The sequence below is a fragment of the Anolis sagrei genome, chromosome 1 (assembly GCF_037176765.1).
Source record: "Anolis sagrei isolate rAnoSag1 chromosome 1, rAnoSag1.mat, whole genome shotgun sequence".
NCBI lineage: Eukaryota > Metazoa > Chordata > Lepidosauria > Squamata > Dactyloidae > Anolis > Anolis sagrei.
In genome coordinates, this window is record NC_090021.1 from 8,975,260 (window position 1) to 8,993,094 (window position 17,835).

A 17,835-nucleotide genomic window follows, 5' to 3' on the forward strand; every position below is an offset into this window, starting at 1 on the left:
TCCATAGCATGGACCCACAGTAGTTCAAGTGGTGTAAAACTGCATTAATTCTGCAGTGCGGATGCACCAAATCTCAAAGGGCTTTTGAAGTGTTGGCTGCCCTCCAATGGACATGTTCCAACTGATCCACATTCTCTCCCTCTGCTTTTGAATCTTACTGGTAATCCCAATTGGAGTTTATTATTCATTGCAGGTCTGAATCCGGGGAGCGGAGTGAGCTTCCGCTGACAGCCCCAGCTTCTGCCAACCTAGCAGTTTGAAAACATGCAAATGTTAGTAGATAAATAGGTACCACTCTAGCAGGACAATAACTGCACTCCATGCAGTCATGCCAACCACATGACCTTGGAGGTGTCTATGGACAATGCCGGCTCTCTGGCTTAGAAATGGAGATGAGCATCAACCCAGAGAGTCGGACACGACTGGAATTAATGTCAGGGGAAAATCTTTACCTTTACTTTATCCATTGCCTTCAAGCCAATTCATGACAAACATATGGATGGGATATTGTTCCTTAGAAATCTTGCTAACACTAGCAGGAGTGGCCATGGACTGCCAAAAAGACAAATACTCCAGCTTGAGGAGCTCCATTGAATCCATGGAATTTACCTAGATTCAGAATAATTTATGCAATACTTTAACTGGGGGCCCCAGTGACACAGTGGGTTAAACTGCTGAGCTGCTGAACTTGCTGACCAAAAGATCGGCGGTTTGAATCCAGGGAGTGTGGTGAGCTCCCGCTATTAGGCCCAGCTTCTGCCAACTTAGGAGTTGAAAACATGCAAACATGCAAATGTGAGTAGATCAATAGGTACCGCTTGTGTGGGAAGGCAAAGGTGCTCCATGCAATCATGCTGGGGTCTATGGACAATGTCCGACACTGGGGATGGAACTCATTAGTCATGTCCAACACTGAGGATGGTGCTCACTAGTCATGTCCAACACTAAGGATGGTGCTCACTAGTCATGTCCAATACTGAGGATGGTGCTCACTAGTCATGTCCAACACTAAGGATGGTGCTCACTAGTCATGTCCAACACTGAGGATGGTGCTCACTAGTCATGTCCAACACTGGGGATGGTACTCAGTAGTTATGCCCGACACCGGGGATGGTACTCACTAGTCATGTCCGACACTGGGGATGGTACTCAGTAGTCATGTCCGACACTGGGGATGGTACTCACTAGTCATGTCCGACACTGAGGATGGTACTCACTAGTCATGTCCGACACCGGGGATGGTACTCACTAGTCATATCCGACACCGGGGATGGTACTCACTTGTCATGTCTGACACTGGGGGTGGTGCTCACCTCCATTTCTCTTCAGCTTAGAATTGGAGGTGAGCATCAACCCCAGTGTTGGACATGACTAGACTTAATGTCAAGGGGAAACCTTTACCTTTACTACTATAACTGGGATTACCAGAAAGATTCAAATGTTAAGCTTCAGTGCCCAGAATTGGATTTCAACAAAGAGAGGGTTGTTCTAAGTTTTTTGGGCTGTGTGGCCATGCCCCAGAAGCATTCTCTCCTGACATTTCACCTGCATCTATGGCAGGCATCCTCAGAGGCTATGAGGTCTGTTGGCATACAGCCCCAAAAACTTACAACAACCCAGTGATTCTGGCCATGAAAGCCTTCAACAATATAAAGAGGGTCACGTTATCTCACCAAAAACAACTCAATAACATCTCTCTGTTCTCTCTGTTTGGGCATAAAAACAAGATTTAAAAGAAAGTAGGTAGATACATTGAAATATACCACATATTAACAGCATAGTCCTAGGTATGTTTACTCAGAAGTCCCACTGCATTCGGTGGAACTTACTCCCTAGTTACTAGCATGGGTTGAAAAGTGCAAACCAAAACGGATGTAAATATTCCAATATTGTGCCAGGTCAGACTCTTTGTCCATATAATTCGACATGCCGTAATCTGACCAGTAGCAGTTCTCCAGGGTCTCAGTCATGTTCAAAATCTGTGTCCCAATCATGTCATTGAGATTAATACAGATGAATGGTATAAATGCCACCCATCACAACTGTACTTCCATTCTTCTCAGATGTAGATGGATCAACACTGAAAATCCAGTCTCAGTGCAAATATGTCAACACACATCAATGTACTTCTCAGTGTCTGAACATTCATTTAACATATGGAGAAAAATCAAGGCTTGATGTTTGCTCTCAGACATTGGTTGTCATATAATACTCATCTTGATGTGATCTGGTGATACCTGGAATCAGCAAATAAGTCCTCCAGGTAAGACTGAGGTCCATGCCTCCTGATTCCTTTAGGAAGATGATAGTATACACTGCTTGTAGCTATTCTCATGTCATAAGATTTCTAAGACGCAGGAACATCATGTGCAAAAGAACAAGAACGAGGAAACTCCTCCACTGAAGAAAGCAGAGATCTCCACCAGAGATGTCTTTACCCTCCAAAAAAGAGGAGGAACACACTTGCTCACATGGACAATATATTGAAGTATTTTTAAAAATACCACATTATGGTTCTCTCTGTTGAAAAAACGAGTCTCATGTCATAGGAAGTGTGAGGAAACATCTTTCTCCCAAAGGTTCAATACATCTTATCCTAAAAGTCTAGATCATCTTGATCAATGACCTCTGTGTTCTCATCCTTCTTTTTGGAGCCCTGGCTGTTGTTCTCTTCCTTTTCATCAGTTTTGGGTTCTTCTGCTTTCCCACCACTTCCTGGTGAGGATGCTCGATCTTCTTCCTCTTCCTCTTCCTCTTCTTCGATGTCAGCATACATTGCTCCAGACTTTTTCTCTGAGTTGCTTCCAGCCTCTCCATTGACATTACCATCTTTGTTCATTTCACCTTCTTCTCCATCACTCCCATCCTCAGATCCTTTCTGAGATTGTTGTGAACAGTTCCCCATGGAGGAGATAGCCGAAGCTTTCCGGAGGTTCTTCATAGCTTCACTGGGTTCCTCACAATCCTCTGCCTCCTCCTCTTCTGCAACTGTCTCAGGGTCTACTTCATCTCCATCAGTCTGTTCAGGTACATTGCCATCTTCTCCCTCAGCTTCCTCTTCCTTCTCCTCAGCTTCAGCCTCACCTTCCTTGTTTTCACCTTCTTCTTCTGCTTCAGCTGTTTCGGAACAAGCTTCACAGTCTTCTTCTGGCTTGGCGTCCTCCTCCTCAACCACTTCTGCTCCACCACCGCCTTCAGTGTCTTCCTCAATTTCCTTTTCCTTTTCTCCAGCTTCTGCTTCCAAGCCTTCAGCATCATCAGCATTTTCTGCATCTTCAGTTGGATCTTTTTGGCTCTCTCCTTCTCCTCCCTCTGGCTCTGGCTCTACTGCTGCACCATCTGCTTCATCTTCCACTTTGGGTTCTTCTTCAGTTTCTTCATCTTCCTTTTGTTCGTCATCTACATCTTTCTCTTCTTCTTCATTTTTGTCTTCTTCTTGATTATTATCCTCACAAGCCACTTCTTCTCCTCCCTCTTCTGCTACTTTTTCTTCGTCCTTCTCCTCTCCTTCCTTTTCATCTTCTGCTTCCTCTTTTTCTTCTTCTTCATCTTTCACCGGTTGCTCCTCTTTTTCTTCTTCCATTTCATCAAGAGTCACATCTTCTCCTGCATCTTCTCCTTCTTCCCCTCCCTCCTTTTCTTCTACTTCCTCTTCTCCTTCTTTCACAGATTTCTCCTCCTTTTCTTCCTCTGCTTCGTCAGGAGCCACTTCTCCTCCTCCATGTTCTTCATCTACTCCCCATTCTATTTCTTCTTCTGCATCCCCTTCTGCATCCTCCTCTTTCACAGACTCATCCTCTTTTTCTTCCTCCATTTCCTCCTTTTCTTCTTCCTCTTTCACAGACTTCTCCATTTCTTCTCCTGTTTCCACTTCCTCTGTCTCTGTTTCTTTCTCTTCTGCTTCCTGTTCTTCCCCTTTTGCTTCCTCTTCCTCCTTTTCTTCCTCCTTCACACTCACTTCCTCCTTTTCTCCTTCCTCAATTACGTCTCCCTCTTCTACTTCTTCCCCTTCGTTTTCTTCTTTAACTGATTCTTCTTCATTTCCTTCTCCTGCTTCCACTTCCTCCCCTTCCTCTACTTTCACATCTACTTCCTCCTCCTCCTGTGCATCTTCTTTCTCCTCCTCTTTCTTATCTGCTTCCCCCTCCTTTTCTTCTTCTTCTACTGCAACTTCACCTTCCTTTCCCTCATCTCCTTCTTCCTCTCCCACTTCTTCTTTTGCTTCCTCCACTGCTTCTTCATTTGTTGCTTCCCCTCCCTCAGCTTCTTCACAGTTCTGATTTTCAGGTGCTTCATCAGGGAGAACTTCAACTTCATCTTCTTTTACTTTCTGATCTTCTTCTTTCTCATCGGTTTCACCCACCTCTTTTCCCTCCTCAGGTTCTGTTTCCTGAGCAACCTCAAGTTCATCAGTCTTCCCTTCAGCTTCTTCGTCCTGGTCTTCTTCAGCGATACTGTTCTCCACCATCTTCTCAGGAATGCTGCCTTTCTTCATCTTCAGGATCTGGTGGAGGTCAAAAGCTTTCACAACAGGTGCGTTTGCTGCCACTGGTAGAACGACTGGGCCCCGGAAGGCTCTGGCCTCTATTTTCTTCCTGATGCAGGCATCACATGGGCAATACTCCTCCTCACTAGGCAACTCGCTGTCATCATCTCTAATGGTACTAAAAATGAAGTCTTCATCAATCTCATAAGATAACGTCTCTTGCGGGTTACTCTGGTTTGGATTCTGGTCATTGTACAGGGACATTTTACGAATGCTCTGTAAGCGGCGGCGACGGTTTTCCACCTGAAGGGTAGACTCACGGCGGAGTTCATCAGGAGGTCTTGGTATCTTCCGGCCTGCCCTGCTTCTAATTTTCTTCAACTCCTTCTCGATACTCTTTTGTATCCTCCGATTCACTTCTTCCTTCAACTCGGAGATCATCAGGTTCACCTCATCAGAGTTGGGCAGGTTCCATTTCACCTTGAAGTCATTCATGGCGCTGACGTAGTGAGTCATGAATTCCTTCTCAATCTTCTTCAAAAGTTTCAGCACCCAGATGGGGTCAGGGTCAATGGACCTTTGTTGTACCATGGGGGAAGCTGTAATTGGGGTTTGAAGGGGAACTATCTTGCTGTCGGCTTGGGCATCAGCTTCAGTCTGCTTTGCTCCACCTATTTCAGACTCTTTGTCATCATTACCATCCTTTGCACTTGGGTCATTGTGGCCTGGCTCTTCAGTTAATTCATGGTTGCTTGGCTCTTCAGTCACTTGGTCAACATTCTCTTGACCAGGGCTGTCTTCTGCTTCTTTAACAAGGCTATCTTCTTGGGTTTCCACTTGGATAATCTCTCCATCAACGTCCACTTCTCCCCCCTCTACATTTTCATTTTCTTGCTGGCCACTTTCTTCTACTGCTTCCTCTTCCGCTTCCACTTGGACAGTCTCTCCATCCACATCTGCTTCTCCATCCACTACATTTTCATCTTCTTGCTGGCCACTTTCTTCTTCAGCTTCCACTTGGTCAGTCTTTCCATCAGCATCCGCTTCCCCACCTTCTTCATTTTCATCTTCTTGTTGAGCATTTACTTTTACTGATTCCTCTTCAGCTTCTACTTGGACAGTCTCTCCATCAGCACCCACTTCTCCATCCACTACATTTTCATCTTCTTGCTGGTCATTTTCTTCTACTGCTTCCTCTTCAGCTTCCACGTGGAGAGTTTCTCCAGCATCATCAACTTCTCCCCCCTCTACATTTTCATCTTCTTGCTGGCCAGTTTCTTCCACTGTTTCCTCTTCAGCTTCCACTTGGACAGTCTCTCCATCAGCATTCACTTCTCCACCCTCTACATTTTCATCTTCTTGCTGGCTGGTTTCTTCCATTGCTTCCTCTTCAGCTTCCACTTGGATGGTATCTCCATTAGCATCTACTTCTCCACCCTCAACATTGTCATCGTCTTGCTGGCCTGTTTCTTCTACCGCTTCCTCTTCAGCTTCCACTTGGAGCATATCTCCATCAGCATCATTTTCATTTCCTTCTTGGTCATTTTCTTCCACTGCTTCCTTACCAGATTCCACTTGGATGATATCGCCATCAGCATTTACTTCACCACACTCCACATGTTCATTTTCTTGTTGGTCACTTTCTTCCACTGCTCCCTCTTCAGCCACTTCTTTTTCACTTGCCTGCTCAGTTTCACAGTCCTCTGTGCCTTTAGTTACTTCCTCACCACCAACAGATTCCACTTCTTCACCTCCTCCTTCTGATTTTGGTGGCTGAGAAGCTTCTTCTTCAGCCTCCTCATTCCCAACTTTCAGTTCAGCATTTTCTGCATCTTCTTCGGCAGGTTTGGCTTCCTCTGTTTTCTCTTGTGACAAAGCATGATCCCGACCACCAGCCACACTCCCTTCTCCTGAACCTCCATCACCACTACTAACATCAACCCCTGAAGAGGACATGGGAGTGAAATCGCCCTCTTTTGAACAGTGGCCTTTGTAACCAGAGGGCACTTTTGCTGAGCCCTCTTCTTTTATGTCAGCACTTGGCCCCCCTTTTTCTGATGTGTGCCCACACCAGAGGGCCTGGAAAATATTCAAGAGCTCTGTATATCTTGGCCTATTGAGACCTTTACTTGATTTGTTGGATGGGTCTAACTCTTCATCAAGGAGCTGAAGGCTTGCGAGGCAGGTGATCAAAATATTGGCTGAGTTGCTGAGTTTTCTCCCCATTGTTGGAGATACCTCTGGCAAACTATGTGCTCGGTCCATCTTTGGCTCTTGTTTGGATGCCAGCAGTGCTTTCATGATCTGGACAGAAGTCTGAATGGTACTGGGCAAGTCTTTTTTGTGGTTGTTTTGGCTGGTGAGGGCAGAGAGATTGCACTTGGCTTCTTCAGCTTCCATCTCTTCTAAAACAGCTTCAGAAACCTTCTCATCATTGAGTTCCTCCTTTGGTTCCTCGTCAACTGCCTCTTCTTCTGTTCCTTCAATGATGGGTTCGGCAGCATCTGCAATGCTTTCAGCTTCCTTGGTGTCCTCTTTCTTCTCCTCTGAGTCTCCCTCCAGCAATTCCTGGCTGTTTGAACAGCCTGGTATCTCCGTATCTAATTCTGCACCTTCTCCGTCATCCTGCATCTCACATTTCATCAGCAGGGTCTCAGAAGGAATCTTTCTTAACCATTCATGAACAACTTGTTCCAGAGAGGCATTGGGCAAAGAAGAAGGAATGATTTCGTTGCCACCACAGGAAGCAGAAGGTTCCATTTCTGCTTCTTCTTGGAGCTTCTCTTGGCATGTCCCCTCCTCTGTGTTCAAAGGTTCAGGGGGTTGTGAGACAGTCACTTCTTTCTCTTCCTTGTCTGGGATCAGTTCGGATTCTGTGCATGCACTGGTTCCTTTAGAGCTCTTCTTCAGGAGCAGAGGCCTACTTTTTCTGCTACTAGGTCTCCCTTTTGGAGGGGAGGGATAGCGCAAACTGTACATGGACTCAGAGGCTGATACTTGGCTAGAACCTTCAATATCAGCATGGAGGCTGTTGGCTTTCTTTCGTCTTGGTTTGGAAGACATTGCTATGCTGGACTGTGAGCAAGCATCATCACTTCTCCTTGAAGCTTCCGTCTCTGCACATCTGCTCCTAGCTTCAGAGTGTGAAGAAACCTTTGAACTAGTGCTTCGAAGGTCATCACGACAGGGTTTCGTAATGTGGCCACATTTTGAGCAAGTGGATTCAGACACACCTCCCTGCCTTGAAGAGCCTTCTGGAGAGCCAACTTTGGGAATTCCATCTCCATTTTCCCCACCATAGTCTGAAAAGCTGGAACAATGAGATGGTACTTTGATGGAGCCCTCTATCAGGTTCTCCTTCTGGCTATTTCTGGAGGACCTGCTGTAGCACCTGGAAAGACTGCTTGTACTCTCTGCTTTGTAAGCTGGAGGAGCTGCCACCTCACTTGAGGATGACACATGGGAATGAGGAGGGCTTGAATCTTGGGATGCATGGCCAGAATCTCTTTTATCCACTTCATATGAGCTTCTGGAATAATGAGAAGCCCTGCTATTGGACCTTGCATCTTCTGCTTGGAAAGAACCATTTGGTTTTTTCTTCTTCTTACTGGAGGTGGACCCTCGAGATGACCCAACGGACCTGTTGGATGCCACCTCCAGGTGATTTTGGCTTGGCTTGCTCTTCTTGGAAGTTCTGGAGGAAGCCGATGCAGCACTGCACAGGTGAACTTCATTGCTGTTGTTTCTCCTATGGTTTCCAGCACTAGATACCGACCTTATGGACCTTGCTGTGGAAGATCTTCCACATTCACTGGTATCATCTTTGATGGATGGATTGGAGCATGGATTTTCTGAAACAGAATATATTTCATTGATCTCTTCATCCTCCTTTTCAGCTTCATCCCCTGCTGCATCTTTCTTAGCGCACGAATCCATGGAGATAGAAGAAACTGCACGGTCATTCTCGGAAACCTCATCAGCATTTTCCTGTCCTCCGTCAAATACGCTGCCCTTACCAGACCTGCTGTAGACACTGTTTGGAGGGGATGAGCAGGCAACAGCATCTTCAAGCTCTCCTTTGTCCTTGATGCTACCAGACGAAATGGTCCTTTCCAAACTGCTAGTTTTTTCACATATTCTTATTTGGCTTTCTGCTGAACCTTGAGAGGATTTCGATTTGTTACTCCCTGGTCGGCTACCAGTGTTGATATTTTCTCCTCCCTCTGCTGCATCCTCCTCCTCGTTTTGCAAACTGACTGAGTTGACTATGGTGTCCATTGCCTCAGGCGTCCCCCTTTGGCTTGTGTCGGACTGGCCGCAACCACCTTGACAGCAGCAATTTTTGACCTCACGGTACTCTACCGTATTCTCTACAGTCTCTGAGTAATGAGAAGATTCTCTGACCACATGTTTGGAATATTCCTCTCCACTGGACGAGGTGCGGATGCTGTCCACGGAGGCCACCTTTTTGCGGACGATCCTCCGGTGGGATGAAGTGCTTGAGCATGAAGAATGGGTGTACCAAGTGCTCCTCACCCCTGGTTCCTCTTTCTGAGAAATGTGCATGGGGTTCTTCCAGATGTCATAGTCCTTGCACGGCTTCCCACAATTACGGCAACGGACCTCGTCGATCTCTGACTCATCAACGTTGGACATGTAAGAATCAATATCGCAGGGGTAGAGGAGGGAAGCGTCATCCAGCTCTGAGCTAGCTTCTGGGTTCTCCGTGAGCTCTACTCCATTGTCGTTGCTGACACTCAGTTCTTCACCAGGTATCTTATGCATGGACTTCTTGAGCTGCGTGGACCAATGCAGTGTCTCATCATTCAGCAGACGGAAGCGTACTTTCATCTCGACAGACAGACTGCCATCTTTATTCACATGAACCTTCTTCTCTATGTCGTCATTGACTAAGGAATGGGTCAGGTCCTCTGCTTTCGAGTGCGGACAATTGCGTGGAAATGGAGCGCCATTCTCAGATGACGTTGTCAAGCCATTGATGGAGGATTTTTCCGACGACAAGGAAAACCTTTGAGACCGATTGCTCAAAGATGACCGTGGGTGCATCACACTCTTTTTGGCTTCCAGTCCGAAGTTCACTATGGTTTAAAAGGGTGGGTGTGGAAAGGAATGAGAAAATGGAAAAAGTGTTACAAGAGTAGGTGCTAAAGGGATTAAATGGGACACAATAAGGAAAGGGGAATATCTCCATGACAAGGCACTAGGCATGTGTGATCCATGTATCTAATTTTTTCTAAAGTATTTACAAAACTAGGAGGCAGTGGTGCTTTGTTTCTAAAGTGTTTCTAAAGTTTTGGTGGTGAAAATTTCAGAACTCTAACAAAACTTTCAAAGGGTTGTTGTAGGTTTTTTCGGGCTATATGGCCATGGTCTAGAGGCATTCTCTCCTGGCGTTTCACCTGCATCTATGGCAAGCATCCTCAGAGGTAGTGAGGTCTTTTGGAACTAGGAAAAAGGGTATATATATCTTAAAATTATATACCAGGGTGGGACAAAGGACTCTTGTCTGCTGGAGCTAGGTGTGAATGTTTCAACTGACCACCTTGATTAGCATATAATGGCCTGACAGTGGCTAATCAAGGTGGTCAGTTGAAACATTCACACCTAGCTCCAGCAGACAACCACAACCACAACGACAATTATAATGATGTAATAATACAGTAGACTCTCAGTGGGTTTTGTAGGTTTTTTCGGGCGATATGGCCATGGTCTAGAGGCATTCTCTCCTGGCGTTTCACCTGCATCTATGGCAAGCATCCTCAGAGGTAGTAAGGTCTGTTGGAACTAGGAAAAAGGGTTTATATATCTGTGGGACAAAGGACTCTTGCCTGCTGGAGCTAGGTGTGAATGTTTCAACTGACCACCTTGATTAGCATATAATGGCCTGACAGTGCCTGGAGCAAACTTTTGTTGAGACTTTCAAACTTTCAAAATTTCACCACTGTTAGCTCACCAAATTTCAGAACATTTGACTTATCCACTGATTTTTCAAAGTTTTTATAAAACATTTTTTAATAATAAAGAAAATCTGTTCTTGGTTTGAAAGTGTTATTTCCTGATCCATGGTGTGGTATTTACTCCAGAAGCTTTATTTTTGAGCCAGAAACTTTGTTCAATTTGTGGAGACACAACAAACCAAAATGTGCTATAGGGCGATGTCCCTTGCACAAAGACAGCTTTTGCAGTTAAATAAACTTTTGCTATGTTTATATGGCAGAACCAATTAGAAACTGCCATTTATTTTGAAAGTTTTGTTAGCATTCTGAAAATTTCACACCAAGACTTTAGAGGTGGTTGAACATTTACCTTCAAAGAGGTTCAGCATATTGGCTGGCTCAGTTTTCAGACTAGACCCCACAGTGGAGTCACCGCACCACTGGCATGCAAGACCTTATAGTCATCCCTCCAAATTTGCTGAGATTAGGAGCTGGGGGAAATGCAGACAAAAACATCTGCATATACAGCTCTCTGGGAATCTATAGGGCAGTCATGGCCAAATTTTAGCCCTCCAGTTGTTTTGGACTACAACTCCCAAAATTCCTAACAGCCTACCAGCTGTTAGGAATTGTGGGAGTTGCAGTCCAAAACACCTGGAGGGGCCAAGTTTGCCCATGCCTGCTTTAGGCCCTCCAGTGCACCTCTATGGTGAAATTCTGCTAGACATTAACCATAGTGGACCATCAAAATGACTATTGATGTATTCCCTTTAGGAGTCTTTAGGTCTTCCAGTGCAACACTATTTTGGCCATATCTGGAGATTCCTAGAGAAAACATAACAATCAGATCCTCAAATGTGAGACCCACAAATCTGGAGGCATGATTCTAGCTGCCATTGACATCCTTGGAAAAGCAAATGTACCACTACTCTTACTTTCTTGGTTTTCGCCATTGTTGTTGCTGCTGGCTCGAGATGTCAGGCCTGGCAGTTTCTCCGAAGAGTGTTTCCTGGGGTTTTCCTTCACCATTGGTTTGAAAGGCTCCCGGCCGACGCAGACCAACACATTCGGACAGTGCAACAGGGCTTGCATGCTGTCAATCTGGAGGAGAGAGGAACACAGGAGTCATCAAAGTCTGCAAGTCATTTCAAACTTGGGGCAATCCTAAAAGAGAGTGTACAACTAGTCCAAGTTTACCCAATGGGTTTCCATGACTGTTATGGTGGCCAAGATCCTGTCTGGGGATTGCGTAGGTGAATTTTCTGCCTGTGGAACAATGCATTGATTGTGCCACCCAAACTTGGAAAGGACCACAAAGATTGTCTAGTCCAACCCCTGCCATGCTGTTATGCATAGCTAAAGCACTTCCCAAAATTTCCCATTCAACCTCATAGAATCATAGAGCTGGATGAGACCTCGTGGGTCATCCAGTCCAACCCCATTCTGCCAAGAAGCAGGAAAATTGCATTCAAAGCACCCTCGACAGATGGCCATCCAGCCTCTGTTTAAAAGCTTCCAAAGATGGAGCCCCCACCACACTCTGGGGCAGAGAGTTCCACTGCTGAACAGCTCTCACCACCAGGAAGTTCTTCCTTGTGTATAGATGGAACCCCCTTTCTTGTCGTTTGAAGCCATTGTTCTGCATCCTAGTCTCCAGGGCAGCTGAAAAGAAGCTTGCTCCCTCCTCCCTATGACTTCCTCTCACATATTTATACATGGCTATCATGTCTCCTCTCAGCCTTCTCTTCTTCAGCCTAAACAAGCCCAGCTTCTTAAGCCGCTCCTCATAGGGCTTGTTCTCCAGACCCCTGATTCACCTTCTTCTGGACACATTCCAGCTTGTCAATATCTCTCTTCAATTGTAGTGCTTAGAATTGGACACAATATTCCAGGTGTGGTCTAACCAAGGCAGAACAGAGGGGTAGCATGACTTCCCTGGATCTAGACACTAGACTCCTATTAATACAGGCCAAAATCCCATTGGCTTTTTTTGCCGCCGCATCACATTTTTGGCTCATGTTTAACTTGTTGTCCACAAGGACTCCAAGATCTTTTTCACATATACTGCTCTTAGTTTAAAGACCTCCTACACATTCTCGTGTCTGCCCCTTTCTAAGGCTGTCCATGCCATGGTTAAACAGCTCTTACAGTCAAGAAGATATGCCTAACATTAAGGTGGAATCTTTATCCTATTTTGAAACCACTGTTTTGACTCTCAATCTCGAGAGCAACAGAAAACAGCAGAAGCGTGCTGGGCCCATAACCCTTATCAAGGCCAACTTGCTTCATATCATCCGATTAACTGACTTCAGACAGTTGTTTCTGCTTCAATAAGCGGCTCTTATCCTTATTTACATTTCATTCATTGCAATAACATTTACTCTTTAGCACGGTCACGATGCAAGAGAGAAGAAGCAGAACAATGGTGTCTGCTATTTATACCCCACTATTATCAGCTCATTAATCCAGCCTCCTAGACTATTGCAGCATCTTCCTTGCCTGTTCTATGCATGCTTCATAATGTTCCAAAGATTAACTCTTTCACAGCTAGCAGCATGGACATTTTAAACTTGTACAATATATATATTGACATGACACTGATAATGATATCCCTTCAAACATTTAAACATGGCTATCATGTTTAGCTGGGTTGCAGCTAAACATAAAAAAAACCAAGATTATGGCAACAAGAATGACTGACAACTGGAAAATAGAGGGAGAAAATGTGGAGGCCGTGACAGACTTTGTATTTCTAGGTGCAAAGTTTACTGCAGATGCAGACTGTGGCCAGGAAATCAGAAGACGCTTCCTTCTTGGGAGGAGAGCAATGTCCAGTCTCGATAAAATCGTAAAGAGCAGAGACATCAGACTGGCAACAAAGATCCATTGCCTAGTCAAAGCCATGGTCTTCCCTGTAGTAACCTACGGATGTGAGAGCTGGACCTTAGGGAAGGCTGAGCAAAGGAAGATAGATGCTTTTCAGCTGTGGTGTTGGAGGAAAGGTCTGAGAGTGCCTTGGACTGCGAGAAGATCCAACCAGTCCATCCTCCAGGAAATAAAGCCCAACTGCTCATTGGAGGGAAGGAGACTAGAGACAAAGTAGAAGTACTTTGGCCACATCATGAGGAGACAGCAAAGCCTAGAGAAGACAATGATGCTGGGGAAAGTGGAAGGTAAAAGGAAGAGGGGCCGACCAAGGGCAAGATAGATGGATGGCATCCTTGAAGTGACTGGACTGACCTTGAAGGAGCTGGGGGTGGTGACGGCCGACAGGGAGCTCTAGCATGGGCTGGTCCATGAGGTTCAGAGTCGGAGACGACTGAACGAATGAACAACAACAATCATGTCTCCTCGCCACCTTCTCCATTCCAAGTTTAATATACCCAGGTCCAAAGCCATTCCTCAGAGAGTTTGGTTTCCAAAGCATTTTAGTTGCCCTTCTCTGGACACCTTCCAGCTTGGATTGTTGCACAGTATTCCAGGTCAGGTCTCACCAGTGCAATTTGGCACCCCTTTAATTGCTATCAAATCCTGAGAGGTGTAGTTCAACCAGTTCTTTATTATTTTCTCCTACTGCCTAGTCAAACTACAACTCCCATGATTCCATTGCATTGAGCAATGGCAGTTAAGGGGATGTCAGGCTGCATTCATTCTACAGTGTCGAGGCACCATTTGTCTCAGAAGCGCTACAAGATCCCTTTGAATGCCAGCCAGTTAGCTCTCTTTTGATAACCATTGAATGACACACGAAACACCATTCTTCCTTATACCTATAGGTTCGCCATCCAGTTATCTCAATTCACCGTCTACCATTGCACTTATGCAGGCACTTTTAACATGCCCGGATTTCTCTTTCTTCCTTTCCTGTTGTCTTTGGCTTACTTCCATTGCTGCAATCTCAGTTCATACTACAAACATAGTTTCCATTGAAAGGGTTGCAATCTTGCAATTCCCAGTAGACCCAGGCAAAAGCAATCTGCTGCATCCTCTCTTAACATGCACACCCCTTTTCATTCATAACATTTGCCATCTTAACCACACTATGAAGATGCTTGGCCGCACAAGTCCCAGCTAATTCTGCAAAATGTTGGAGGGTATGTGTTCTGGTACGGTTGTACCAGGAGCTCCAACTTTATTTGCTTTGTATTAAATGTTTGCTTGCAGTCCAAGGTTTCAGAGACTCTGCAGATAGGTGGCTTCCTTTGGTTGCAGTCATAGGGCAAGTCACCTGTCCATCATCGTTAAGTGTTGGTTCCGCTCCTTGTTCAGGGCAATTGGGAAGGGAAGGGAGCCATTTTTAGTTAGTCTCAGTAAGGTAAGCTAATGTACAAGACATGTACAAGCTCCTCCTGTACAAAAGCTTCAACCCTTAAGACTTTCCGGAGGAGAACAGTCTTAAGAGCCTCCAAAGATTCCAAAGATTTCCAGGGAAACAGCCCTAAAGCTTTGAAGAATTACGGAGGGCAAACAGTTTGGAAGACCAAAGAATTCCAGCTGGAGAATCTACTGGCCTTTACTGGTAGGTCCACTCGGTGCTCGAGACACAGATAGACCCGGTAGTGGAGCCCACATCAGTAAGGATTAGATTACAGTCAGCCTGAGAGAAGTTAAAAAGGGATTTTCCTTAAAGTAAAGTAACAGTTACTGAAGACAATTGCCTGTCCTTCGTGGACAAGATTAGGAAGCCACCAGTTGCATAGAAGCCTGGAAGCATTTGTTTAACTTTATTGAAGACAAGAAAAGTTTCTGTTTGATTGTTCATTAATAAAGGGCTTTGTTATACTTCACGAGCCATCTAAAGACCATTTGTGGTGGAAGATCCCTGAGAACTTCTTTTTGGGGCCCCCTGGCTTCCCGCTGGGCAAAGGTTGCACATCCTATTTTAAAGGAAATTCTTTACAGGCCCAGCGCACGACAGAACAGTATGGAATGTGGTGGAAGCTCCTTCCCTGGAGGCTTTTAAACAGAGGCTGGATGGCCATCTGTCAGGGGTGCTTTGAATGCAATTTTCCTGCTTCTTGGCAGAATGGAGTTGGACTGGATGGCCCATGAGGTCTCTTCCAAGTCTAGGATTCTATGATTCTATGGTTTGATGCCATTGTGTTTAGGCCTTCAAGTCACCTTAGTCTGGGGACCCCTGCCCTATAGCAACAGGCATTTATTGGAAGCCTCCCATCCAGGTCCAAAGATGTGCAGGACTTGCATATTTCAGGATGGAGTTCTGTAATGAGGCAATCCAATATAACTAGTGCATTGCAAAAACACTGAATAGATGATGATGATGATGATGATGATGATGATGATGATGATGATGATGTTTTGAAACACAACAAGATAAGTCCACAGCAAACACTCTCCTGGCTGTTGTATTGGATGACACGTCGGACACTTCCCAAGTGTCTAGGACTGTGTGATGTATCAGCGAATAATGTGTGGCCTTTTGCAGCTGGCATATGGTAATTTTGTCAGTGCTGATTGTATTTAAGTGCAGGCCAAGGTCTTTAGGCACTGCACACAGTGTGCCGATCACCACTGGGACCACCTAGACTAGCTTGAGCCAGAGTCTTTGCAGTTCGATCTTTAACTATGATGATGATGAATCATAGAATCATAGAATCAAAGAGTTGGAAGAGACCTCATGGGCCATCCAGTCCAACCCCCTGCCAAGAAGCAGGAATATTGCATTCAAATCACCCCTGACAGACGGCCATCCAGCCTCTGTTTAAAAGCTTCCAAAGAAGGAGCCTCCACCACACTCCGGGGCAGAGAGTTCCACTGCCGAATGGCTCTCACAGTCAGGAAGTTCTTCCTAATGTTCAGATGGAATCTCCTCTCTTGTAGTTTGAAGCCATTGTTCCATTGAGTCCTAGTCTCCAAGGAAGCAGAAAACAAGCTTGCTCCCTCCTCCCTGTGACTTCATCTCATGCATTTATACATGACTATCATGTCTCCTCTCAGCCTTTTCTTCTTCAGGCTAAACATGCCCAGCTCCTTAAGCCGCTCCTCATAGGGCTTGTTCTCCAGACCCTTGATCATTTTAGTCGCCCTCCTCTGGACACATTCCATATTATTATTATTATTATTATTATTATTATTATTATTATTTGTACCTCACTTTTGTCTCAAGGACTGAGAGCAGCTCACAATCTTAAAAGCTATACAATTTAAAATCATACAAAATCTACAGTATTTGGATTGCTGTAGATAGGAAAACCTACCTTATTTCTTCTATTCTATGGTACCATTAAGTCACATACTAATTTCAGTACAGATTTCTCTCTCTGTCTCTCTATCTATCTATCTATCTATATCTATCTCTATCATCTCTCTATAATATGTATGCAAGCACAATTCTAAGGTTCACCTTGATTTTAGAGTAGTTTATCCTGGGGAAAAATGTAAACATTGGTTGAAGTAAACATTAAGTTGACCTGATTTGTTGTTATTGCTCCTCTCTGCCTCTAGATGGCGATCTTTAGCCAGTTAAAACCACAAATGGGTCAAAGATGTTTTTAAGGGCTGATGATTATTATAGCTTATTCCAAATCTTTGGGATCAGAAGTGTTTTGGATTTCTGATTTTTTAAAGAATTTGGAATATATGTATTTGCATAGAGGTACTTAATGTACATAATCTTAGTGATGGGACCAAATATGAAATTGATTGGGTTGTTCTGAGTTTTCTGGGCTTTATGGCCATGTTCAAGAAGCATTCTCTCCTGACATTTCACCCACATCTATGGCAGGCATCCTCAGAGGTTGTGAGGTCTGTTGGAAACTAAGCGAGTGAGGTTTATATATCTGTGAAATAATGTCCAGGGGTCTTTCTCTCACCCTTGACATCATTCCACAGGTATATAAACCCCACTTGCCTAGTTTATTTATTTATTTATTTATTTACTTATTTGAAATATTTATATTCTGCCCTTCTCACCTTGCTGGGGACTCAGGGTGGAGCACAATATATATAGGGCAAACATCCAATGCCAGGACATAAAACCATATATAGACACATACATTAAAATCACTTATATCCACTTTACAATGTTGCTTAAAAACCATCTCAGGACACCATTCTATTATTGCCTCATTGCACTGCCCCAAAGGCTTGGTCCCACAGCCAGGTCTTCACCATCCTTCTGAAAGACAGAAGGAAAGGGGCTGATCTACTGTATCCAGGAAGGAAGTTCCATAGCCAGGGGGCCATCACTGAGTAGGCCCTGTCTGTTGTCCCTGCCAAACGCACCTGTGACCAAGAGCAGGGCCTCCCCAGAAGATCTTAGTTTAGGGAGATGAGTTCAGACATGTAAACTGGGCCCGGTAGCAAACAGGCAGCCAGTAGCAAATAGTCTTCAAAGGCCACTCCACATAGAGCGCATTGCAGTAGTCTATC

The 17,835-nt window shown here is 44.9% G+C and overlaps 1 protein-coding gene across 2 annotated transcripts in view; it reads right to left on the minus strand.

Annotated features, from left to right (window-relative positions):
• Positions 1-1,015: 1,015 nt before the first annotated feature.
• The window catches only part of RP1L1 (RP1 like 1), a 58,538-nt gene continuing 41,718 nt past the window's right edge, over positions 1,016-17,835 (minus strand). For both annotated transcript variants that reach the window (XM_060754656.2, XM_060754657.2), the window contains exons 3-4: positions 11,379-11,544; positions 1,016-9,585 (exon numbers count right to left, since the gene is read on the minus strand). In XM_060754656.2, coding sequence (XP_060610639.2) covers positions 2,597-9,585; positions 11,379-11,544 — 7,155 coding nt within the window. In that variant the 3' untranslated portion in view covers positions 1,016-2,596. The remainder of the gene's footprint in view (positions 9,586-11,378; positions 11,545-17,835) is intronic.